Source organism: Phalacrocorax carbo, chromosome 22 (genome assembly GCF_963921805.1).
Source record: "Phalacrocorax carbo chromosome 22, bPhaCar2.1, whole genome shotgun sequence".
Taxonomy (NCBI): Eukaryota; Metazoa; Chordata; class Aves; order Suliformes; family Phalacrocoracidae; genus Phalacrocorax; species Phalacrocorax carbo.
In genome coordinates this window covers 741,093-766,020 of record NC_087534.1, presented here as the reverse complement: position 1 = coordinate 766,020, position 24,928 = coordinate 741,093, and the positions used below count along the sequence as shown (strand labels likewise).

The 24,928-nt window shown below is 57.7% G+C and overlaps 1 protein-coding gene across 5 annotated transcripts in view; it reads right to left on the bottom strand.

Annotated features, from left to right (window-relative positions):
• Positions 1-24,682, bottom strand: part of RSPO1 (R-spondin 1) — a 29,455-nt gene extending 4,773 nt beyond the window's left edge. The window contains exons 1-4 of one of the 5 annotated variants that reach the window (XM_064471330.1): positions 10,542-10,614; positions 10,341-10,416; positions 10,085-10,204; positions 685-1,078 (exon numbers count right to left, since the gene is read on the bottom strand). In XM_064471330.1, the coding sequence (XP_064327400.1) occupies positions 685-778 (94 nt within the window). In that variant the 5' untranslated portion in view covers positions 779-1,078; positions 10,085-10,204; positions 10,341-10,416; positions 10,542-10,614. Of the gene's footprint in view, positions 1-684; positions 1,079-9,518; positions 10,058-10,084; positions 10,626-24,526 lie in introns of those variants that run through there. The other 4 variants (XM_064471328.1, XM_064471327.1, XM_064471332.1 and 1 more) reach the window with 4 other exon arrangements.
• Between the last annotated feature and the right edge of the window lie 246 nt (positions 24,683-24,928).

Sequence of the window (24,928 nt, the reverse complement as noted above, 5' to 3'; positions counted from 1 at the left end):
GGGGCTCCGGGCAGGACGGGGTGGCCGTGGGGGACAGGATGGTGCGGGGCAGGAGCCTGCCAGCAGAGCAGTGCTGGGGAGGCAGGTGGGGAGTGACGCCTGGCTCACGCTCCCACCTCTCTTCCCTTCCCTCTGCTGCTCACTGCCCCCGGGAAGGCACCCGATGATGGTGGGGGACCTGGAGGCTGCCGGCCTCGGCGAGGCGCAGGGCGGGACGTGCACCGTGGCCTGCCTGCTCGGTGCCTGCGGGCGCGAAGGCGGGCAGGGGTCACGGCAGCCGGGGCACTGTGGGGCGGGGGGAGGCCAACCCCGTCCTGCTCTGCAGAGCAAACTCCTCTGGCTGCGAGCGCTGCCGTGGGCACCAGCTCACCCGAGGGCTGCAGCCCTGGGGAGCAGCACGGGCTGGTCCCTGCCCCGAGCCACAGCCTGAGGGGCAGCTCCTGCCCGTCCCTGCCCAGCGCTGCCTGCAGGCGAGGGGCCAATTGCCTGCGGCTCGGGGCTGTGGCAGACCCAGCGGGACAGGGCAGTGCTCATGTCCGCACACGGGTGGGACCTGGGGAGCTCTGAGGGCTCGCAGGGCGCCCCGAGCCTCTGCCCAGCTCTCTGTGTTGGTAAACACATTCACCATCTGCACGAACTGTACAGCATCACAAGAAGTAGAGAAGAAAAGCATTTCATACATACTTCGTCTTTGCCTCTTGCCCTTCACCACTTTGCTGCTGCCTGTTAGATCCATCGAGCTTAGAAAAACCACCACCACAAACAGTCCAAGCTGCATAGTAACTCTCCAGCGCTGCAGCCCCTCCGTCGCAGGGTGGTCGGAGGAGCCCGCTCCACAGCTGGGGATTTCTCTGCTGCCGCTAAAACGTCTCAGGCTGGATCAGAGCTGAGAGTCTGTGCACGAAGCCTGGTGTGGGACCATATCCACAAACTACATCAGCAACAGCGAGCTTAGGTAGCAGGTAACATGGCTCTACCTTCATCCCCGTAAGGAGTGCAGGAGCTTGGCTCTAGTCCCATCTGGGGGCTCGGGCAGCGGGCGTTAGCTGCTTGCAGTTTCCAAGTGCACTCCCAGGAACTGCAAAGGAAGGGGAGAGCAGATTAACTCAACAGCCGACATCGCTCCCACAATGGCTGGACCCGGCACTGCAGCGGGCGAGGGTGGAAGCCGTGGGGTGAACTGGGGGAGTGGAGCGCAGGGGGGTGCAGGCAGACAGTGGCACCCGGAGCGGCGCGGGGCAAATCACCCTCCAACCTCATCCACAAGTCACTGAGTTGCTTAATAACAGTTAGCACATGTAGAAACGCCTAACACAGCTTTGCCATCTGCCGATGCTGCATACGGTTATAGCTGTAACTTGTTTAAAATAGTGCCAGTCCCCCTCGGCCGCCCCTCCTCGAGTAGCAGATGGCCTCTGCAGACTGCCAAGCGCACAAGATGTTTCCCATCAAGTGGGCATCTCTGGGCTGGTAGTCGAGCCGAGCAAAAAGCGAGCCTGCAGTCCCAAGCTGGAGACAGGGCCGTCTGGGGACAGGGCGGGATCGTTTCTGCTCGGAGGGAATTTCCAAACCTCTCAGCTCCCATTCCCCCAGAGCGGCAGGGAAGGGTCAGCGCTGCCCGCGCGGGCAGAGGCAGTGCCAAGCAGGGCCGAGCGCAGGAGCTGCTTTGCCCAGGGCTCACCGGCTCCTGCACGGCCCTGCCGGTGGAGGAAGCCCGGCGTTTGGCAGCGAGCGCGGCTGCGAGTGCTGCGCTGCCCTCGCCATGCGGCGGCGGCGCGTCGCCCAGCGTGCGTGGCGGCACAGGGCAACGAGACGGCAATGCCGGGAGGAGAGGACAGGCAACAAACCAATTGCTCTGCATGAATTTCTTGGAGAACAAATAAAGCCCAGTGCAGCAGGAAATTGCCAGATGGCAGCCCAGTGCGCAGGGCTCCGGGCGCAGCCAACCCGGGAGCTGCTGTGTGCCCCGTCCTCGCCCTGGAGCACCCGAGACCTTGCTCCTGCTGGCTGCGATGCCCAACGCCAGGGGGGAGGCAGCGCAGGCAGGGCTGCTGAGGAGCAGTGTGCTGCTCCCCTGGGAAATGACCCAGGAGGTGGTTTTCCATGCGCCCTGCGGCCGGCGCGCAGGACGGGTGACCTCCAGGCTGCACCAAGAGCTCTGGCACTGCCAGGCAGGGCCACGCTCTTCTCTCTGCAGCTGGGAGAGCAAAGCCCTGCCAACGGCTGCCATTGTGTGGGAATAAAGGCGACAACATTCACTCTGTGAGGTCAAATGAAACAGAAAATGGTTTTAATCCCTTTATAATAACTGCGCAATCGCTGATGCCCCAAATGGCCGGTGGCGATGGTGCTGGAACGAAGCCTGGCCGCAGCCCGCACGCTGCCTGCGGGATGGACACGGGCCCCGGGGTGCCGGTCCCCTCCCACGCCCACCGTGGGGCTGGGGACCTGCCGAGGCACCACCGGCCAGAGCAGCTCCCCTGCCCCAGCCCAGCTGCAGGGTGGTTATGGCTTGAGCAGCAAAATACCTGAACAGAAAGGGCTGCCCGCAGCAGCGGTACTGGGCCAGCAGCATCTTGAGTCAGCTGCTGCAGAGAGACGATCCGGGTACTGCCGGGCCTCGTAGCAGCTCGTGCCTCGACGCCGAGGTGTGCCCTGGGGCAGGTATCCCCGGCAGCTTTGGCTCACCTGTGCCGGTGAGGCCCGGGGGCCGTCGGGCACCGCAGAGCGCTGCCGTCGTCTTCCCGCCCCGACGGCTTTGAACTTTTCACTGTGTCCCTGCTGCGACTCTGCCGAGCGCTGCTGGGGCAGAAGCACAGCGCTCCCCATGTGCTTGTCGTTACAGCCCACAGCTCATCCACAGGATTTTCAAATAAATAATTAGTCGCTTGTGTAAACACCAACTTGTTCTGCACTTCCAAGTCTGTTTGCTGCAAGCTGCTTTATAAACACTGTCAAGTGCTTAAGCTGGGCTGTTGGGAGTGTTTACCAGAGCGGAGAGCTGTGCAGAGAGGGGATCCCACCCCAGCCCCACAGCCTCCCTCCGCACAGGGCTCACGTGCAGGGACCTGGGCACGGTACGGGGCTCCCCTGCACGGGGCTGAGGCAGCACCGGCAGCCGGGCACGGAGGGACCCACCGGACAGACGGCACGGCACAGCATGGTACGGCACAGCACGGCACAGCCAGAGGACCCCAGGGATGCTGGCTGGTGTGAGCGGGGCAGTGTCAGTAATCTCTCCCCAAATTAGTGCTGAGCACCAGCTGCGCTGGAGGGAGCACGGCGCCGCTGCCCCTTGTTTTTAATTACGGTGGGTTTGCAGGTGAAGCGCGTTCGCAGGAAGTACACGCTGAACCCGCTCCACGTCCTGCAGTGTTTACACAACACTCGCAGTTTAGGCAAAGTCCCCTCGGTGTGGGGACAGCAGCAGGGATATTCTTAGGGAGCAAATACAGCCCCAGCGTGCCAAGAGCCAGCGTGAAGCTTATGCCGCCGCCACATACCCCATCTCTCAGGGCTTGTTCAGTGCAAGGGCAGGGAAGTGCCATGGGAAACCTTGAGGCTGCAAGCACAAACCAGACAAGCACACACTTCTTCCTCCTTGTTTCCTTGCTTTCTAGCCCAAAGAGAGCCTGGGCCTCCAGCCACAGCTGCCCACGGAGCACAGAAAAGCTACTGGCATCCTGGAGGCTGAAAAGCCAGTGCCAAGGCAGGTCACCAGCACGATCCCCATGTTTCAAAACCTCCCTGCAAGCACACAGTGTCTGCGGTGTGCCCACCAGCAGAGGCTGCAGCAGCAGGGCTGGGCTTCCAGCTCTTCCCACCCTCACCTCGGGTCACAAATTTTGATTCTTTCTGCTATTGCAGCCACCAGTCAAGCTCAGGTTGCTGCAAACAATTTCCAGTCTAAACATTAGCAGGATTTATGCCGTTATCCCATCAACAGGAAGAATTTCGGGTAACCTGAATTGCTCTGAATTCATTTATGGAGAGGTCTGGCCCCTGCATGGGAGATGACGGTAAGCCTTGTTTGCAATTCAATCAGGATAAATTGGTCCTTGGGAGCTCCAATACAAACCAGAAAATGTAAACCATCCAGATAATTTACCATTAGTCCTCCTACACACAAGGTGAGAAAGACCAACATTATATCCCTGGGATATTTGAGACCTAATCCACAATAACTAAATTGCTGATATATTGCCTCTTGCTGAATGTATCAGGCTATCCATAATGTAAACGGGCTCTCCAAAGGTTTACTGAGTCTGGGAGAGAAGGACCAGATGCTTGTGAGAGGGCTGGAGGCAGGACAAAGTCGATTACAGCAGCAGCAGTAATGAACCCCCTGGGAACAGCCAGGTCGGCTGCCAACAGCTATGACATCAGCTATGAGGACATCAGCTCCCAGTGCAGGGGAATTTGGGTTTCCAGATCCTGGAGCTGGATAAAGAATTTGAATTTCATCTCGGTAGTCTGTTTAGGGGGTGCAAACGTGCAAGGAGAATAGGTTCCAGAAATGCCTTTGCCTGTAGGAAGAGTTGCAGTTTTGCAGGGGTTCACCTGGCTGTGTTTGGGCTCGGCAGCCTCCCAGCCCCGCGCCCGGCAGGCTGGGGCAGGGGGCACAGCACCCGGGGCAAACTGCCCCGAGCCCTCCCCAGCCCCAGGGCAGCAGCGTCCGGCTCCGGGGAGGTTGTTTATGGCAGCAGGCAGCTCCACACGGCGGGCGGATGCCCCAGCCTGCCTTCGTGTGAACTTTCAATGAGCCCGTCAAATAGCGATAATGGCACCCAGACATCAGAGGTGCCGGCAGGGGAGCGGGAGGAGGAAGAGGAGGAGGAAACGAGAGCTGGCTGCTGAGGAGAGCACGGCCATGCACAGGGATGGGTCCATGGGGCATGCAGCGGTCCTCGCTCGCAGCACAGCGAGCTGCTGCCTGGCTTCTGAGCCAGCCACAGCAGGGCTGCAGGGGTACAAATCCCAGAGGGTACCAGAGGGAAGGTAAAGGACACTACGCAGGGGTGGGAGGAGATGTGCTCCGGCAGACCGGCACCAGGACCAGCCATCCCGTCCAAGGGTGGCACAGCTCCATGGAATCCACCAAAGCCCCCGGGCCAGTGTCGAGCAGCTGTAGGATGGGCAGTGCTGGCACAGCACCCTGCACCCTGCACCCTGCATCCAGCACCCTGCACCCTGCATCAGGAGGCCCTGCTGCCACCGCAGGCCCCCACACCTTCCCCAGTCCGGCCCTGCCCTGGAGAGCGGCTGAGCTGCTCTTGCAGCACGGCCGAACCTCAACAGGTGGGATATAGCCAGCGGGAGAGGAGGCATCTTTCAAACAAGTGGAAGCCCACACACGCGTTTATCTCACTGCATGCCTTGCCCTCCCTTGGCAAAAGTCTCCGGCAGGCAAAGCTTCCCCGAGACATCTAAAGCTCACAGCCCCAGGTGTGGCTGTGCGGCTCCCCAGCCTGGCGAGGGAGCAGAGCCGGCGGGCTCCGGAGCGCGCACCTTCCCTCGCTCCCCCGCCGCCTGCCAGGAGACGCGGGTGTCAGGACCCAGCCCCGGGGAGGCGAGTGCCAGCAGGCGTGTGGAGCGGGAGCCTCATCCAGCCGTGGTCCGAGACTATCGCCAGAGCCGGCCTCAGCGGGCGGCAGCAAGGGAGAGGGGCAAAGAGGTGAGCACCGAAGAGCGGCTCAGTGCAGGCTGCCTGCCCCTGCATGGCTGCCTTGGCACAGAAATCCTCCAGGCAGCAGGCAGAGGCAGTGGGTGAGGGCTGCACAGGCGCTGAGAGCTGGGGTGCTGCAGGACCAGCAATACCAAACACCCCGTCTGCCTGGGCGCCCCAGACAGCTCATTTAGCCCTGTGGCACCATTGCTCCTATTTTACAGCACACAGACATGTGCCCACGGTGCTGGCGTTCCCCGAACCCGATGCCTCTGCTCTGCCTGCACCGCCTGCCTGCGCTGCGTGACCCCCCATGGCCGAGCTCCCGTCTGCTCTGCCAGCCCCGCAGCGGGAGGAAGGCAGCGCAGTGCCGCAGGTAGTGGGTTTGGGGCCCTCATTCTCTTTGGTAAAGTCCCCCTCTCTCACTGTCTTTCCAAGGGGTGTTTCTGTCGGCAAGGCAGGGACGGTGCTAATGCTACGTGAGCAGCACTGTGAAACCCTCCACGGAAGAAGGTCCCACGCACGCAAGGCTTGGTCATCGCGACTGCCACAGGGTGTCTCACGCGCCTCCGGCCAGCAAACATCTCTACACATGCACATGCAGAGCCACTTTGTTCTGCTTAATCCTTGAAGCAATAAAAGAAGGCTGCATTAAGTCAAATTTCCGAACCAGAAGGTCTTCATTTGATATTATATCTGAGTGCCAAGTTCTGCAAAATCCCTAACCCATAAACTTCACTGAAAAAATAAAATAATAAAAACCAATCTGGCAGCAGAGTTCTCCACAGCATTGTTGAGGTCTGACTCCTTCCACCAGCTTCTGCACTGCATTCCCCGGATCTGCGGAGCCGTGCTGTGACCCACTAATGGGGCATACGCGGAGGAGAGGCTCCCGCCCCCGGCCGCCCCTCTGCCCCAGCCTGGCAGTGGGGAGTCGCTCCGGGGCTCTGCCGCAGCGGCACCCCAGCCTCCCCGCCGGCCCCAGCCCCCCGCCCCGCTCAGCGCCAGCTCCGAGCCCGCCTGTGCAGTGCCCGGCACAGTAGCTGCTCCAAGTAATGCTGCGATTAATAGCGCCACAGGCCTCTCTCCGGGAGCGCTTGTGCTTCAGCATTGTAAAACATCAGGAAATTTTTTACTGGGGGATTTCCATTACCCTCTTGCTAGCACAGAGAGGCGGCATACTGGTCTGGAGAAGGAAGCAGTGAAGCCCTGAAGCAGGCAGCGGGCTCGGTGTGCGCTGCTTCTCCACAAAAACAAAGCAGAATCTGAAAATGCGCCGGAGCCATCCCGGCAGAAACAGCTCTGGTACCGCAGACCAGGAAGCAGCCTGGGGATCTAGCTGCCGTCACCAAAAAAACAAACCTATTTCTATCCTAATACAACTACCTAATACTACCTAATACAACTTCAGGTAGGTTTAAGCCTCCTACGGTTCAATAACTCACTTGCCAAATGCCAACCAGGGACAAAATGCACTAGAGCAGCAGCAACCAAAGCAAATTTCAGACAGGAATTGCAAAAGAGTCCATTTCAGAGCAACACAGTCCAGGGCACTGGAAACCTCACTCTTCCATCAAAAGGGCTCCCCAAGAACCTTAAAAGCCCTATTACCGTGCAGGGACGTGCTCAGGAGATGCCGTGGGAGGTGCAGAGCGGATACACACCACGTTAGCATACAGCCCCCGCTCCCGGAGACCCTGAGTGTGCAGGGAGCGGGGGATCTAATGCAGAACGGGAAGCACAGCCAGAGCTGCTAAGGCTTTTGTCCTACACGAGTGTGCACGTGTTCAGCACAATACCCAATTCCCCTCGTATTTCAGTGAAAATGTGTCCAAACAAGGGCTTACAGCAACCTTCCACAACTGACTCTAAATGTAGGCTTTTTAAAAGCAAATTTCCAGGGTTTATGGGAGCCCGGTGAGTCACAAGCCGCTGTGCTAATCAGCTTCTCCAGGCAAAAGCAGAAAGGAAGCCTGGGGCAAAGACCCTAAAGAGCACCTGGGGCTTTCTGCTTGGCCATGTGCAAAGGAAGCGTCTGCCAAGTGTGAGCTTCCTGCAGGGATTCCCAGCGCACTGGCTCTCCCACCGAAATGTCACCGCCTGGGAAACCTGAGCCCTGCAGAGCCAGGAGCAGCACCGATTTCAGCAGCGGAAGAAAACACAAGTGGGAAAAACAACCATGAGCCTCAGCTTTAGGCGTCGGGCAGGACAGAACGGTCAGTTGGTGGGAGGGAGGGAGCAGGGCAGCCTGAGCTTTCTCAAGGCCAGCCATTGCTGCAAGCCTGGCATAAGCACACGTGAGTTGTGCCGCTTTGAGGGCTGATAGCAGCCTACGCTGCCAGGACGGGGGGCCCCAGCTCTGAGCTCTGCGGAGCCTGGCATCACTCAGGGTGGTTTGCAATGATGGACATCCTGCAGCCGGCCCATGACGCCCGGCTGCACACAAGCGTGTGGGGAAGCTGCAATCCCAGAGGGTCATCCTCAGAGGAAGGTTGTTGGTGGATGTGGCTGGAAAGCTGTCTCGGTGTTTGCCAGAGTCTCAGGCAAAGGTGGGCCCTTCCATCCTTGGGGAGAAAACAGGTCGCCCTCATGCAGCCCCGGGGAGGCCGGGACATCTCAGCCTCTCTCAGCTGCGTGGTCCCCGCTCTCCCACTCCGGGGCCATCCCCATAGGCCAGGGGAGGCTGACCTGGCCCCCAGCTCTGGCCTTCACTGCAGTCTCATGGCCCTGTAGTGCAGGCAGAGAGGTGCCCTGCCAGCTCAAGCCTACCTCGGGTGATGGAAACGTGGGGTTTATGCTCCACCGCTGCCTGCGCATGCTGGCATGGCCGGCTTATTTTGGCTGTGCTCAGGGGGTCACATCCATGCCCCTGCGGCCGCAAAGTGGGTGCCCCTGCACCCGCGGCTCGCTCCCTGCCGCGTCCCTCAGGGTGGTGCTGCTGCTCTCGCAGCGGCTGCGCAGGGGCCGGGGAGCTGATCCAGCTGAAACGAGCCTTTTTTCCAGGGTGGTTTCCAGGCATGTCACAGCGCCGGCATTCGCAGGACCGCAGTGCTGCTGCCATCCTCCCACCCAGCCTCCGCGGCCCTGGCCCCGCAGTGGGGATGAGGTGATCGGGCAGTCAGGAGCTCACCTGCTCCAGGGTCATGGATGGACTTTGCACAAAATCATTCAAACTGGAGAACACTTCGGGCAGATGTTTCACTGCAAGTGCTGGGTCCCTGCAGGATCTCAGCATAAGCCTGGCCACCACAAACAGCACTGCAAGCACTGCCCCAAGTTCATGGACCTCCAGGTAACAGGAATTTTTGCACTGGTATCCACCGGCCCCTGCGCAGGAGAGCGAAGGCTCCGTGCCTGCCATGACGTGCAACATTTGCTTCTGCGAGTATTACCCTATTTTAATGCCTTTTACTGTAAGACACCCCTTCAAACCCAAACCGCAGCACCTGAACACCCCCTCATCCATCTCCAGGGCCATTCAAGTGAACGCATATGCCCGAGCCTACAAGAAATGCCGGCAGTCCAGGGGTCACCATTCCCCAGTCTCCTGTACCCACCTCTCACAGCACCCTGGCTCAGTCGGCGCGGGGGACCAGGAGGACGGAGGCTGAAACATCACCTCGACCTGAGCCCTCGCTGGGGACCCACGTCCCTGCCTGGCTGTGGAAATGCGCTGCAGCGAGCCCCGAGCCCTCACTAACCCACAGACTCGGCAGCCCAGTGCCGAGATCCAGCAGCACTTCCCCTGCACATCAGCATGGGGTGTTAACACGGACGTCTAATTATTACCATGATCGCTGTTAACCATTTCCCCACTGATCCCCCATCAAAACCCCAGGGAGTACGTACTTACCCCGCACTCTCCGGGTGCCTGCCATGCCCCCATGGGTGCCGTCTCCTCTGCAGGAGGCTGAGTTAGGTGCAGCCACGACAAGATTGAGACAGCAACTGCTTAACTGCCTCGTCCCCTCATCGCTCAGCTCGGGCACGCTCCTGTCTCTGGAAGTCAGCGGGGAAGCAGGCAGGGCACTGCAGCCCGCTGCGCAGCACTCAGCGTCTGCGCTGCGGCCGGCGGGACCCTGGGGCTGGTCCAGTATCAGCAACGAGCTCCAGCGAACTGATCGGTATCGTGACTAGCTCTCCATGTCCCCTTCCCGGCTCTGGGAAGGTAGAACAGTGGCGGGGGACAGCGCGCAGCAGCCCAGCTTCCCTGCAAAGCCCCACGCACCTTGGGGGTGGGGGAGACGGGGATCCCAACAGATTGTGCTGTGATTTCTCACAGCTTTCATTGTCTGAACTCATTATCCACATTGCACAAGGCAAACCCACAAGTCGGATGCTGACAAGGCTTGAGTTCCTCATTAGCAGCCCACATTGCAAAAGCTTCATCTAAACAAACATGCATTCTGAAACCCTTACCTCTGACTTGTCACTCCCTCATCACTGCTGAAAAGACTCTACTGGTTTCTCAGCTTTAAAATACTACAAGACCAACTACAAAAATCCTCGGTTCCTCCAGAGAAAGTTACATGCACGTTTCTGTCAAAAAAAATGAAAAATATATTCATGGCGAGTTCATGGAGAAGTCTGGTGCGTTTGGGTCTGGCTATTTTGTTCACTTGTTTTTTAAAGCAGGTTTCTAACAGCTTCCCAGGTTTTGCGCAGAGAAACAAACCCTTCTGTGATGTGCAGGATTTCAGCTCGTAAAGATCGCCCAGGCTAGTTCATACTCCATCAGCCCACGCTGCTCCCTGCGTATGCAAAGCAGAAAGTATGTGATCATATCAGAGCAATTTGCACATTAATAAATCCTGGTCTCAGTGCCGTAGACTCCATCCCCATCCACCGGTTAGGGGCTTTTTATTATTATTATTACCAGAGTATCCAGCTTTGTAAAGGCATCTAGTGCAAACTCCTGCATGAGGGAATTCCACCCCACTAGTACCACCTCCTAAGACAATATCCAGCCAAAATATTGTGACTGTTGCAAAACCCGGACTGGAGCTCCACAAAGGACCTTCCAGCGTTGTATCCAGAGCCAACGGGGTCTCAGTGAATTACTGCAGAGCCACACACCATCTAGTTGTCTTTGTAGTCTTTTTTATTTATGACAGTTCATTCCGAGTTATTACTAACATTTCAGTGGTAACTGGCATATGAAGTCATCAGCTGTCAGAACCGCATCTGTTAATAAACATGTCAAATATTAAAAGCAGCTTATTATCCTCTGGAGGGGGAAGGCAAAGGCACAGGCAAAGAGCTTGGAAGCCTGGTTATTTTTCGATCCCTGGCTGTGCAGCAGGAGGAAACCGCATGAGTGCAGTGAGGCTGCCCTCCATCACACCTGAGAGCCCAGGGGCTCTCCTCCCTGTGCCATTGTCAGCTCCCCTTCCCTTCTCCGCCTTAACTGGGGTGGGCAGGAGGGACGTGCAACGGACCCCTGCTTCGCACGGGCACACAGGGGAGCGCCGAGGCTCGGGCACCTTCCCCGAGATCTGCCGCGCCTGGCAGGCTGAGCAGGATCCAGCCTGGGCAGCACCGGGCAACTCACCCCCACCAGCCTTCTGGCGTGCGAAGCCGTTCCGTGCCAGCTGCACTGGGCAGCGGCAGCCCCGACCTGCTTGTCCCCCACGGCGGGGGCAGAAGTGTCCCAGCCCCAGGGGGGCACGAGGGGTCCCTATCCCCTCTCATGCCCCCTGCGCCAGGTGCTCAGGCAGGGAGCTGGGGTTCCCGGGGCACACGGCCATGGAGCCATGCTGGACCCTGCAGCAGTGTCTCCCTGTACAAGCCATAAACAGGAATCGGTGCCTGCCTGCTTCCCGAGTGTCCGGCAGTGCCATGTGGCCAGCAGCAGCGGGTCCCCACACATGACTGATGCTTGTCCCCAGCTTTCACGGGGCTGATATGGTGCCCATGGCCATAGGGCTCTGCCGAGAGCCCTGGTGCCCAGGTGGTCCCTGGGGAGCGGCTGTGTGGCAAGACACCCATCAGCCCCTCAGCACACCATGCCCCGTGGACCCCAGCAGTCTCCTGGGGAGGGTTGTTGCATCCCTTCAGTGCCTCCGAGAGCCACGGGGAGCATGGGCAGGTTGTGTTCTTGCTTTGCAGGAATTCAGGGCTTTGCAGGGTGGGCTCAGGAGGACAAAAGGGTGTGGTGGGAGGGACAGCAACGTCTGTCCATCCTACCTTCCTTACCACTTAAGACTGTCATCCTTAGTACAGGAAGATGTAGTATGTCTTCTCCCTGCTTTGCTGAGCCACGCTTGCTCTCAGCCTCTGCAGCTGGGGAGGAGCCTGCTGCTTCTTCATGTTCACCTTCCCTCTCTCGGAGTCTCAGACAGAAGGCTTGACCCTCTCGAACATTTTCCTTGTCCAATTGCCTCTGGCTTTTTCTGTCTGAAGGTAATTTCCAGGCTGTGCTTTTTGAGGGGGGCTGCAAAAATCAATGGCAATATCTTCTAAACTCTCTACATGAAGGTCATTTGACCATAACAGAAGGTAGTCTCCTTAAAGCCCGAACCAGTGACCTGCAATGGGCAGGAGTCAGGGAGCGGCAGAAGGAGATGCACTGAGTGCTTCATCTTTCCCTTCCCGCTTTTGTGGGTCAGCTTCTCCAACCATCTGAACCCATTTCATTATTTGCTTTAGGTGTAAGATCCACTCAAGCAGATGCCATAATTCTTCTTGAATGAGTAAAATTCTGCCTTAGCTCCCAGGTGTTCCTAGGGACATCACCAGACAACATGCTGATGGGTGAGACACCCGTGCCAAGCAGGGTGACTCACCCTGCAGTGCTTAGCAAAAGTCTTGAAGCAACAAGGAGCAGCATTATCTTCACTTGACCCTCCCCAAGCTTGCAGGGCTCCTAGCTGGAAGCTGGAGGGCACAGGCTCTTCCAAAGGCTCTGACGGGCCCCATGGTGGCTCCTGAATCCCAGCCCGGGTCCCTTGCTGGGGTCCAGGGCAGGCTCCCTTCGACACCCTGCTGCCCACAAGCTGCCACAGAAGATGGGTCTCTGAGCATCCCCAGCAGCCGCTGGCACGAGCGCTGGAGCTCTGTGCGGGACTCAGTATGGAACTGGCAGCCCCGAGGAAGGGGGGGGGTATGGGACGTGGCATGGAGCAGCCCCCCAGACACGCTGGGGTTTGAAGAGTCCCACGGATCTGTGCTCTTCGCACATTTGCAATCAACTCTGCTTTGCACAGCACTTGTGCGGGGGCAGGTATGAATGCAAAATAACCCAAAACAGGCAAGGAGGAAAAGCCACCCTTTATGCAGGTTTTCCTTTGCATTGTGTTTGCGTTAATTCATATGTTTCTGGAAGTTTTATTCATCCTGCATTTTCTTTGGCACCTCGTTAAATGTCCCTACTTTCCCACTTGTAAACGATATCTTCTGAGATCATCGCTATCTCATAGGAGTGTTAGTGAATGTGTTTTGAACATTGGGCAGATGCAAGTGGTCACTGTTGCGAGTCTCCATATTAAAGGCCTTTTTCTATTTATATTTGGTGGTTTTTTTCTGTTCTATGAAATTCTGAAATACCATCAAATGTTGCTCTAGGACAGAATCACTTAGTTGACTGTGAGAGTCAAAAATCTCATAAACCAAAGAACTTGTATTTTAAACTTGCATTGAATAGACAAACCTTTTTCTTTCTAATCTCTCTCAGAGCACTGCAACTCCAGTTGACAGTTGCAGATCAGGTTTCACTCTGGAGCAAATGTTTATAACTGAGCAATAAACCCTGAAGAGAGAACTCAATAATGGAAATGCTGACAAACCCAGCTGCAAGAACAGGGCTACCGGACACGTCAATAATTAGTGAACAGAGCAGTATATCTGACTGAAGGCAAAGGAGGTGTGCTTGCCAGCTCCCTGGTGTTAGAAGGTATCATTGCAGAGGATAGTAAATCACAGTAAATCCCACTGTAACACCCTCCACAATAAATCCAGCATCAAGTCCCACATTTCTTCCCCTTCTGACAGGCAGCTAATTTACCGTTTTGTTTTTCTTTAGTTAATGGCTGTTGAGGCTGATCCTAAATTAATCCTAAACAGGCTGTTTCTCTCTTGTACAAAAGGACATGAAATTCCACATTTTAGTGGGGTAAAAACGCCGAGCAGCTCCAGAGTGAAAGCAGAGCTGCTGACTTGGGAGATTTTCCCGGCCGCCCCAGAAGTCCTTGCCGAGCAGGTGCCCGGCAGCCTGGGCTCCTCCGGCGGGCCACGCAGGCGCAGCAGCACGGCAGGCGGTAGCAGCAGTCCCAGTTCCTGGTGCCGGGCGAGCATCACCCATGGCCTGCAGCTTGCCCTCGGGAGCATGCTGTGCGGGGAAGGGGGCATCGGGGTGTTGCTGGAGCAAAGGCCACCTGAATTAACCGGATTCGGTCGCATTAGGTGGAAAAGCAAGCGGCGGGTCTAATCCTGCACTGCAGGTATCTCCCAGCCTGGGCGACGCTGCCTGTTTGGCTCCAGCCTTTCCCTGGCTGGGCTCTGTGTCCCTCTCTGCACGAAGAGGAGGGCACAGCCTCACTCCCCTGTTTTTGCAGAAGGAGCATGAACTCCCACACGTCCCTCAGCCCACTGTTCAAGCACATGGTTCCCATTCCCATTAACAACCTGCCATTTTTTGGTCTGAGTTCATCCAGTTCCTGCCCTGCATCCCCCTCTGCCTCTTTTGGCCAGGGGAAAGGCCTCTCCTCCATGGAATCATGCCCTGCCCAGGGACCACGGGGACTCCCAGGGGCCGAGCTGCCTCCTGCCAGGAGCCACATCCCACAGCCTGTGGGCACAGCCGAGGGCAGGGGCGCCCTGGGGCACAGGCAGCAGGTCTGCACCCAGCAGCTCCGGCACCGAGCACCGCAGCTTCTGTCAGACCCAGGGTTCTGCGCCCTCGACATTAACCCTGTGTGCAGAGGCAGGTACCAGTGCCTACAAGTTCTCGGCTGGCACAGAGGGTGCATTACTCATCCCTGGTGCCTCATCAGCCTGTGATAGTATCTCAGCGTAAGCAAAAAGCAAAGCAAAAAAGGCGCTCGCCGAGAAAGCAGAAGGAAAGGAAGAACGTTCTGAAGTTGTCTCTGACGCTCCCAGCCTCGACCTGTGGTGTGCTGCTTCTCTGCGCCCTGCTTTGACACAGAGGTCTGCTTCTCAGAAGGCTTATCTCCTGCAGAATGATTGATAGCCTGGACAATTGTTTTTAATAATATCTGAACACCTGCAGTCCTCAGTCCCCAGTAATACAGTTATCCCCAGTGCCTAACTTATTGCATAAACAACTGCTCTGGTTGCAAAGACAACTATCAAGTTCCTGACACAGGCTGCACAAGCCATGCTGGGGGGTCAGGCATGGGGGCACGCAGGATCATGCCTTCCATGGGGAGATGTGGGAGCAAGACATAGGGGAGCTGACTTTCTGATAGGATCACCCAGGCATGCCTCTTCCTCCCAGGCAGAGCAAGCAAGCCTGGGCTTCCAGCCGGGCAGCGCTGCTCACTGGCCTTGCTCGGAGGGGGCGGCGCTGGCAGCCTGGCAGCGGCCCGTGCCGGGAAGCGTGTCTCCATCCAGGAGCGTCCCCAGGGAGGTCACCCGGGTTTGGTGCTAAGCAGCGCAAACTGCAGAGCCGTGAAAACGGCTTCTGTGTAAAACTCTCTTCTGGGTGAAGGAAGAGCAAGATCCGGACGCCCCATCCCACCCCAGACGTGGCACGGGCAGCTTGCCGGGTGCCTGCCTGCAACCCCTGCACCGCCATGGGCAGATCAAGAGGGGTCTGGCAGGACCGACTTGCTTTGTGCTCACCTGGCATGGGACAGGGGGGCAGAGTTCGAGTGGTGGACATGTGCGCCCTGGTCAGCTGCCCCGCTTTTCAGGATCTCTCTTTCATGCCTGCCGGGCTTTCTGACACTGTGCCCTGTGCAGGCTGGACATTTCGCCTCTTTCCAAGGAGCGACGTTATGTGCATGTTGGGAAATGCTCCTTTCTCATTTGCTTCGAAGGCCCTTTTCCCCTGTTGTTTGAGGAATGCTGTTTGAATTAGCTCCATGGATTGCAAACAGACCCTGTTGTTTTCCTTTCCCAATGCAGGGAGGCTTCTGTTCTCTTTGGCCTGCTGGATTAACCAGGGGGCCTCACACACTGACCCCTCTGCAGCTCAGGGAAGCTAATTTAATCCCAATATTGTTACAGATCACAGCAGGACGGATCTCACAGATTCCTTGAGGCAAACCAGCACTGGGCTCTGGCAGAGACAGCAGCGCACTGTGTTTGTAGAGGCAGGAGCTGCTACAATTTTTGCTATAAAATTTCCTCTACGAAACTTCTGAGGCTGGGGAGGAAGGCAGGGCTAGTGGGATGGTGGGGGCACCCTGGGCACGGGGTCTTACTGAGGACCTGCTCCACCTGCATGCCCCGACATCCCCCAGCATCCCTGGCATGCAGAAGGGTCACTCTGGATCCTGGCAGAAGAGAAGAAGAAGACCCTGACTGACATCTCCTCACTATTTCTTTCTCCTCATTATTTTCTTTTCCCTTGGTACCTGCTCCTGGGGCTGGATTTTTGAGGTGTGTTGTCATCAGACCATACACGACAGCTGCAGCCAAGCTGTGCCTGCTCCCACCAGCCGGTGCCTGCCCGGTCCCTGAATGAGTCCCTGGGCAGGTCACCTTACTTCACACCTGCAAGGTGGAGCCACCTCCCCCAGTGCCAGAGCACAAATACTTTGCTGCTCCTCCCCAGCACTGCTATCCTCATGGGGGACGGCAGGGCTATGGCAAGGGGGCCATGGCTCCATCCCCAGCCCTGGCCCGGCTGGGGCTGCCACGCTCCGCACTCCAAGTGCTGGGCAGGCTGCGGGGTGCCTCTGCACTGCCCGTGCATGGCTGCACACACGGCCCCGTGCACCGCCCCGCTCACTGCCCCACGCATCGCCCCACGCAGTACCCCACGCACGGCCCCAGGCATTGCCTTCTGCTGTCTCTGAGTTGATCAGTTCCCTACTGTGTAAAAGCCCAACAGGCAGGCGGGTTTGCAAACACCTTTCTCAGACAACTCAGATCTTCACCAGCTCAGCTCCTCCCTGCCCTCCCTTCCCCACACATAAGACAGGCACCTCTGAGGTTGTCATAGCAAAACCACTGGCAAACATGGACGCTTCTGCCTGCAGCCTTTTCTGTCCCATAATGAGCCCTGTGGAAGTGGTCTGTGATGTGATGCTGAGCCTAGAAAAAGGCATCCAGCACCTTCACAGTGGGGCAATCAATATAAACCTCACTTGCATTTTCATGGGGAAGATCTGCCTTCTCATCTTGCGCGCAATGTCTCAGCTCTTCCTCTCCTTGCTCTCACAACCCCACCTGAGATGCGTCGCTCTCCCCAAGATGAAAGTCCAGCTGTTCAACAAACCCAGCCAAAGCGCTGATCCATCACACTCTGTTAATCCATTTCCAAAGCACATCATACTTCTCACACAGGCTGAGGCAGGGGCTGCTCCATGGGCCAGCATGTGAGGGGACAACGAGCCCGGGCTGCCGGCCGCAGCCAAGGAGGGCGACCAGCCCCCGCGAGCAGGGCAGGGCAGCGGGGCGCAGGAGCCACTGGGATTTGCAGGGGAAGCCCTGCCTCTCCCACTATCGCTCTGGGGTCTTTGATGTTTGGGAAAAGTAAATTGCTTTGGGACACTATTAAAGACAAGTTTAAATGATGACACACCACAGGGCTGGGACTTCCAGCGTTTCTTGTAACTCCATGCAGAGCTGGAAGTGGAAGAGGCCACTGGCACAGCCAAGAGGACACAAAACCAGGAGCCTCTGCAGCAGGGGCGGCTCCATGAACAGCTTGTCTCTCTCCAGGCTTCCGCCCCCTCCCTTCTGCCTCTGCTGCTGTTGTGCCCAGCAGCAGCAGGGCAGGAGCTGGTGCTGCCGTGGGGCCGGGCTGGCCCCACTGCCCCAGGAGCACTGGGCAGAGTTTGGGGAGTGGGGATGGGGCGCCCAGGGGAGCCACAGCCCAAAGAGCCGGTTGGGGAGGCTGGGCACAGGGATGGGAGCTGGGCATGCGGGCCCCTGCTCGAGCCCATCCTCCTCTCGGCCACGAGCAACTCTTGGGAACATTCCTGCTGGATGACATTTCCCAGGGCATTGAGAAAAGAAAAAAAAAAAGGCACTTTTTTTCCCAATATAAATTCTTGCAACATTAAAAAAACCACACAATAGCTGTAAGCCCTGAAACGGCTGGGGGTAAAAAAGCTACAGCTTGGCATGGAAATAGCAATACCATCCCCACCAACTGGTTGAATCCCAGATGTGAGACATCATGTGTGACAAAACCCCAGAGGAAGGACACGCAGGAAGCTTGTAATTGTTGTGGGCTCCCATCGCTGCATGGGGACGCAGGCGGGTGACCTCGGCAGTCCCGAGGAGTCCCCCTGTCAGTAACCTGCAGCAGCGAGAGCAGAGACCCACGGTCACTGAGCAGGCTCTGGGACCAACACGGGGCCCTGGAGTGCTGGGGCCAGGGTGAGCCCCGGGCTCGGCTCCTTGCTGCCCCAGATGTGTCCTTGCAGAGAGCAGGCTGCCAGCAGGAGGGGACCCTGGGTGGTTTTGGGACTCTCGGATGGTTCTGGGACCCTGGCACGATTTGGGAGCCCCACATACACACGATGAAGGTTCCCACTGACCTGCAAAGGGCTGCAGCATGGACACGGGTGCTCTGGGCTGTACCGAAGTGGCACGAAGGGTGAACAGTGCCTGTCCCTCTGTCCCCACTAACAGCGGTCAGCCCAGGCCCACGCAGGCAGACGGGAATATCACAGTATGGAAACCAGCATAAATAAACCAGCTGAAAACATATGTTGAGGGAATCCTTGTGCAGCAAAAGCTCTAGAAATGTGCTTGCTCTGCTATGCTCTCTGAGACATTAGCAGTACACCTACAGTTATTTTACTTACAATTAAAGACTATGTCCTGTGACTACACTGAAGGAGCCCAGTCAGGGCTGTGCGTACAGCCTGCCTTCTGCTGCACTGCGGCTTTTCAGAGATCTCCAGTGGAGCCAAAAGCTTTGCTGGTGTGGATGGGATATGTCTACGTATTGTGTTTTAAACTATATAATTAATTGAATGCAGCACTTTGCAAGGAGCTAATTCTGCCAAGGGATTTTGGTAATTGTACAGACATTGAGAGGAGCAAGGCCCAGCCCCGCGCGCTGCGGGGAGCTGCGGGGAGGAGCCCGGGTGGCGCGGGGGGCCAGGCCCTGCTTTCGGGGATGGAGGAGGCAGGGCAGAGAGCGGGCATTCAGGCTCCCGGGGCTGGGGCAAGGGGCAGGGGGTGGCCAAGATGGGGACCATGAGGGGGAGATGAGGAAGTGAAGGGCAGGACAGCCCGCCATGCCTGGGCAGGCCCAGCCCCTGTCACCGGGCCCGCAGCTCGACGGGAGGAATGAGAACAGCTGCAGCAGCTCTTCCCTCTCTTTCCTTCTGCCTTTCCCCCCTCTTCCCCTGAGTTTTTGCAAGTGTTCATCATGCAGGACCTCGAGGTGAGGCTGGCCCAGGCCCCTGGCCCTGCCCGCATCCCCCCACACCACCCCGTACTGCGTATTGCACACGCCGCCCACTCTAAACGTCTGTGTCTGCACAGGAAGCATTTGTACGTATATTAAACATCTTCAAGATGACAGTGTAAAGAAGAGAATGGATTGAGCCTGGCGTCAGAAGATGGCAGAGCAGAAAGCAATGACCCGCGGTGAAGGCAAGGGCGCCTCAGCCAGGCCTTCGCCGGAGGCCAGGCTGGGCAGCAGAGCGGGCGCTACCGAAGCTCGCCGTGGGGCTCTGAAGTGCACGAAGCGTGTGTGGGAAGCACGGTGCTTCTCCTGGCTTTGCGTCTTTGCTCCCTGAGAAGAGCTCCGGTTACGCTGGACAAAACTGTCTGCAGCCAGCCGCTTCCTGATGCCGGGCCAGCAAATAGACATTGGATGCTGTTTCTTGGAGATGCCTTTTCATTTACAAGGTGGGACAATAATAATGCTCCAGTGACCGCAGTGTTGGCAAGAGAGCTACCACAGCCATGACAGCCTCTTGGAGTGCCTCTGCCCTGGGAGCTTCGGGGTTTCATTTCCAATTAAGTTTTTCATATGGTAACATTCAGAATTTTGATGGGAGATGAGGCTACTTTTGTCTAAGAGTGAACATACTTTTACTGTTGCACCCGGCCCAGGAATGAGTTCTCCACTATTAAAATCTAATTTAATTTATCTCCATGGACTTTGTGATGACTAGGATTTGTTCTAAGGAGACCTTTAAAGGAGAACTTTTGCATTATTAAATGTATGTGCTAGGAAGTTGAGTTCTGGCATCCTCCGATAACCAAATTTCTTTTCTATTCTCCACTATATCCATCATGATAAAAGCCCCTGCCAAAGCCCTAACTCAAGCCATGCTTCTGGCATATTGTGAAAAGAATCGGGGGGGGGGGGGGGGGGATGGAAAGAAACCCACAAGATGCTCTAGTCCAGTATTTTTTTTTAATCAAAGTTTCAAGGATATTGATGGTTTACCTCATAAGGTAAACATTTGTAGCCCAGTTGCTTTCCCAGGGTTAAACCAGAAACAAGTGGCTAGCTGAAACTGCAACTACTTTGCTCTGACAGACTCCAGTCAGCTTCAAAATTAGTTTTCTTAAAAATCACAGGCCCTTTACACGTGGAGCAGTGGCACTGGTACCTTCCTGCGGAGGGCTGCAGGGGGATCCCATTTTCCAGGGACGAGCCTGTCAGACGCCCGGCTCTTGCAGTGGCCCAGGGCACCCTCTGCCCACAGGGGACACGGCTCCACTGCGGGGGCAGCTCTGTGCCGTGGGGGAGATGGGCGAGGGACTCTCGTCCCCTTGCCCCTGCCTCACTCTCCCATCGCGGTGAGATGCTGCCCATCTTTTGAAGGGCGAACCCCAGCCATGCGCCAGTCCTGGCCAGCAGCGGATTTCACACACCGGCATGTGACTGTGCTCCTAAGGCACGCACCTGGGAGCAGGGGGACAATGGGGGCATGCGAGGTCCCTGCTTGGCCACTGGCATCTGGGACGAGCTGGGGCAGGTCCCCCTCTGCCGCAGAGCTGGTCCCTTAGCTATGTGACCCAGAGACCCCTGCCATTCACAGATACAGCCCAAGAGATGATGGAGGGGGCAGCTTTAGTGCCAGCCACACCTTTGGGTCATGGGCACGGCCCTGGGACCTCAATCCCAAAGCCGGGACTGGGGGTCTCCAGTGGTGGGTATGGCACACGTGGCAGGTTTCTCCTGCCAGCTTCCACACGGCGTACCGGAGGGGACAGCCTGGGACAGGCAGTGCAGCCTGGGTGTGCTGTCAGAGCAGGACTTTGACAAAGAGGCACTGAAGGTTTAGGGGTACCCCACAGTCTCTCCAGTGGCCCTACTTATGCTCTCCTCCCACAGCACCAGTCATGGCTGCCCCCAAGCAAGCTGCAGTGGCACTGGCTGGGATCAGGAACAAATGGGCACAGGCAAGCTGGGGTCAGGCTGGAGGGAGCCAGCCAGTCTGTGGGGACACTGGTGTCTGTTTGGGCAGCCAGTGGTTAACAGCAGCACCCTGCTGTTCTGTCTCCTCCAAACCGCATGCAGCGGCTCAGGGTACAGTGCAGCTCTCAGGGCTGTATTTATTCTCCACTGACAGCTGGCTTACTGAGGATGTCACTGTGCTAGCCTTTCTCCTCGGCAGACCCAGGATCAGTGCACACTGCTTCCAGCTCCATGTTCGCTACCTGCTAACCGATGGGAAAGATCTGGAGTTTGACGCCAGCCAGCGCCTGTCTACACACCAACACTCGGCCCCCCTGAAATCTCAGCACCTCAGAGATCCGAGTCCTCCCTATTTTCACAAACCTTCTCCAAGCGAGGCAGCGTGTGTGTCCCCATTAATAATGATCTCCTGGTGCTTGTCCAGCATGACCATGGAGCCTGCTACTCACTGAGCCAGCACGCTGAGGCTCAACAGAGGAGACAGCACAAGTGATCTTTAACTCTCTTCAAGACTCACGGCGCTACTGTGCTCTCTGTTAAAAGCTCCATGCAGAGCATGAGGTTTTCTATGCACAAAAAGGAAGGTACCTTTTTTTAGAGTCTAATTTTATTGCTTCCTGATGCATTAGCTCATGGACCGGAGCCACAGCAAACCATGCCCTGGAAAGAGCTCCCGTCCCTAAGAGCATCTCCAGGGCATAACAACAGCTCCGAATCCAGGAGAGAGCCAAGATTATTTCACCACCAAGGCTGGCATCACCCCCAGGATTCGGTGCAGCACGCAGCACCTTGTTGGCACAGCCAGTGTGCCCGCCCAGCAGGTCGCTACGCTGGCGCGGGAGGACGACTTGCCTGTGCAGTCCCAGCTGCCGACTGCAGAAAGCTGCTGCTCTGCTTTGCATATAAGTCAAAACCTGTAAGCTACTGGTTACAGAGACACTCACTATTTCAGCAGACTGAAGTGGGAGAAGGGAGAGAGCTGCCAGATCCCAGCTGGTCTCTGCTCCGGGAGCTGATGGAGGATTAGTCCAGCAGCATGTCTTGACAAATTGTCAGTTCCCAGAGTACACAATACAAAGCTCTGAGGACTGAGCATCTCAGCACAGAGGCAAAGGCAAGTACTTGGGGAACCTGACAGTACTTTCCACCCAGACACACAGATACAGGGACCCACAGAGCGCTGCCCATCCCGCAGCGCTTCAGTCTCGGCAGATGCAGCATTAGGGCCAGTGCCTCAAAGCAGATCCCTCCTGCCTGCAGCCCTGCAGCTGCTGGCCAAACCTCTCCCTCCCTGGGCTGGTGCCCCACAAACCAGAGAGGGTTTGCAAAGTGACCGTAGGTCCCTCCTGGCACGTCCTGGTGTGAGGAAGCCATCTGCCCTGGAGCACAGGGAGGATGCTGGTGTCGCTTCTCTGCCCCACGCAGCCTCAACCTTCTCTGCAAGGCGTCAGCCCCAGGGGCTTGGGATGGACTGACGCTCCTGCGGAGAGCCCACAGACAGACCCAGAACTGCACCAACCGACAACGGCGCCGGGCGAAGCTGCCACAGCCCGACTTCTGCAGCCCTCCCAGCCTGGCATCATGTGCTGCCCCAGACAGGGAGGAAGATGCAGGGCTGCGCCTGCTGTATGGCCTTATGGTGGAGCTGCTGGTCCCCATTGCCCTCGGCTGACACCATGGCACCTTCTGCTCCCTGTCCCAGCTCCCTGCCTGCATGATGCTGGGAGTCTGTGGTACGTGCCAGGTCCAAGCCGAACTTGTCCCTGTGCCTGCTGCTGCCCGCAAGCACAGGGATGTGCCAGGTGCTCTCCCTGTGCCCTTCCTTCAGCCTTCCCTCCTGTTAACCCCCCGCCCTAAATGCACGACTGCAGTTGCGCTGCTGGGAAACAAACACATGCCAGGCTGTGGCAGACATGGAGAGAGGCGTGCTGCCCACCGCCTGCTGCCCGCTGCCTGCTGCCCACCGCCTGCTGCCTGCTGCCCACCACCCACTGCTTTCTGCCCACTGCCTGCAGCCCACTGCCTGCTGCCCGCTGCTGCCCACTCCCTGCTGCCCACTGCCTGCTGATTGCTGCCCACCGCCTGCTGCCCACCGCCCACTGGCCACTGGCTGCTGCCCACTGCTTCCTGCCCACCACCCACTGCCTGCTGCCCACTGCCTGCTGCCCACTGCCTGCTGCCTGCTGCCTGTGCCTGCTGCCCACCACCTGCTGCCCACTGCTTGCTGCCTGCTGCCCACTGCTTGGCTGCCCACTGCCTGCTGCCCACCGCCTGCTGCCCACAGCCTGCTGCCCACTGCCTACCGCCTGCTGCCCACTGCCTGCTGCCTGCTGCCCACCACCTGCTGCCCACTGCTACCTGCTGCCCACTGCCCGCTGCCTGCTGCCCGCTGCCCGCTGCCTGCTGCCCACCGCCTGTTGCCCACCACCCACTGCTTCCTACCCACCGCCTGCTGCCCACTGCCCGCTGCCCGCTGCCCGCTGCCTGCTGCCGCCTGCCTCCCTCCTGCACGGGGCCGGGGCCTCCCCGCTGACTGCCCTGTAGCACGCGGCGGTGGAGCTGGAAGCACTCGCTACTTGTTTCACGGGAACTTTCGACGTTTCAAAAATTGTTTTCATTCTGGCTTGGAATGAAGACAAATATTTCAGAAATTTCCTGGATAACATAAAGTTTTAAATATCCTCCAAACTAAAATAGGAGAAGTAGGCTATCTCAGCTCTTGCATTATGTCATATCATGCCAGCTCATGGTACACTGCACAGAACTGCAGATGACTTGTCATGAGGAGATGTAAATAAAAAAACAAATAATGTCAACATGAGAGGAGAAATGAAACGCTGAAATGAGAAATTCTCAAAAATCATTCTTTTCCGCCTTGTGCACATTAATTCTCCATGGGAAATTGCTTGGGTTTTATAAAAGAGCATGGTCTGGCCAAAGCAGCTCTTCTATTCTCCGGAGAAGGAGGAACACCCTGCCGGCACTCTCCACCAGCCCCATCCAGACCAGCAGCGACGCCGCCGCAGCCGGGCTGGGTCCAGGCTGCCCCCGTGCCCCTTGCCTGCCTGCACTCCTGCCCCCTGCCCCCTGGCCACACTCGACCCCTTATCTCGTTTCTGGCAAGCCAAGGGCAGGCGTGCCCCGCGGTCACCCAGCGCACCCTGGGCCCCTGCTGTCTGCCGGCAGAGATAACGCCAAGATGGATAAAGCCAGGCGCTGGGGTTAACGGCGCGAATCGGCCTCTCCGTCGGGAGAGGAGGAGGAGGAGGAGGTTGCGTGGCCCCGCTCAGCCCGGTGCTGGCTGCAGAGGGGCCGCGGCTGGGGATGGCGCTTACCTTGGCTCAGCTTTGCCCGGCCGGGGCTGGCTCCTGCTCTCCCTGCGCCCGGCGCATCGCCCACCCGGGCAGCCGCTCAGTGCCGGCGCGGCTGCCCCACGCCGGGGCTCTGTGCCGGGCAGACCTCCGGGCGCCGGCTGGCACCCATCCCCCTGTCTGCCCTGTGCCTCTCCAGAAAGGCACTGCTGGGAAGAAGCGCCGAGGCTCATGTCTCCGGCGCTGTATCCACCCCTTCCCACCCTCTTGGGGTTCGGTCCTGCCAGTTCCACTTGTGGGCTGTCCTCACCACTTTGGGCCTTTCTACCGCTCCCCTTCTTGTGGCTCCGGATGTCACCACAGACACGCTTTTATGAGAGTGGGCTTGTGCAAGGCTTGTATAAAGTGTTCTCAGAAATACGAGGT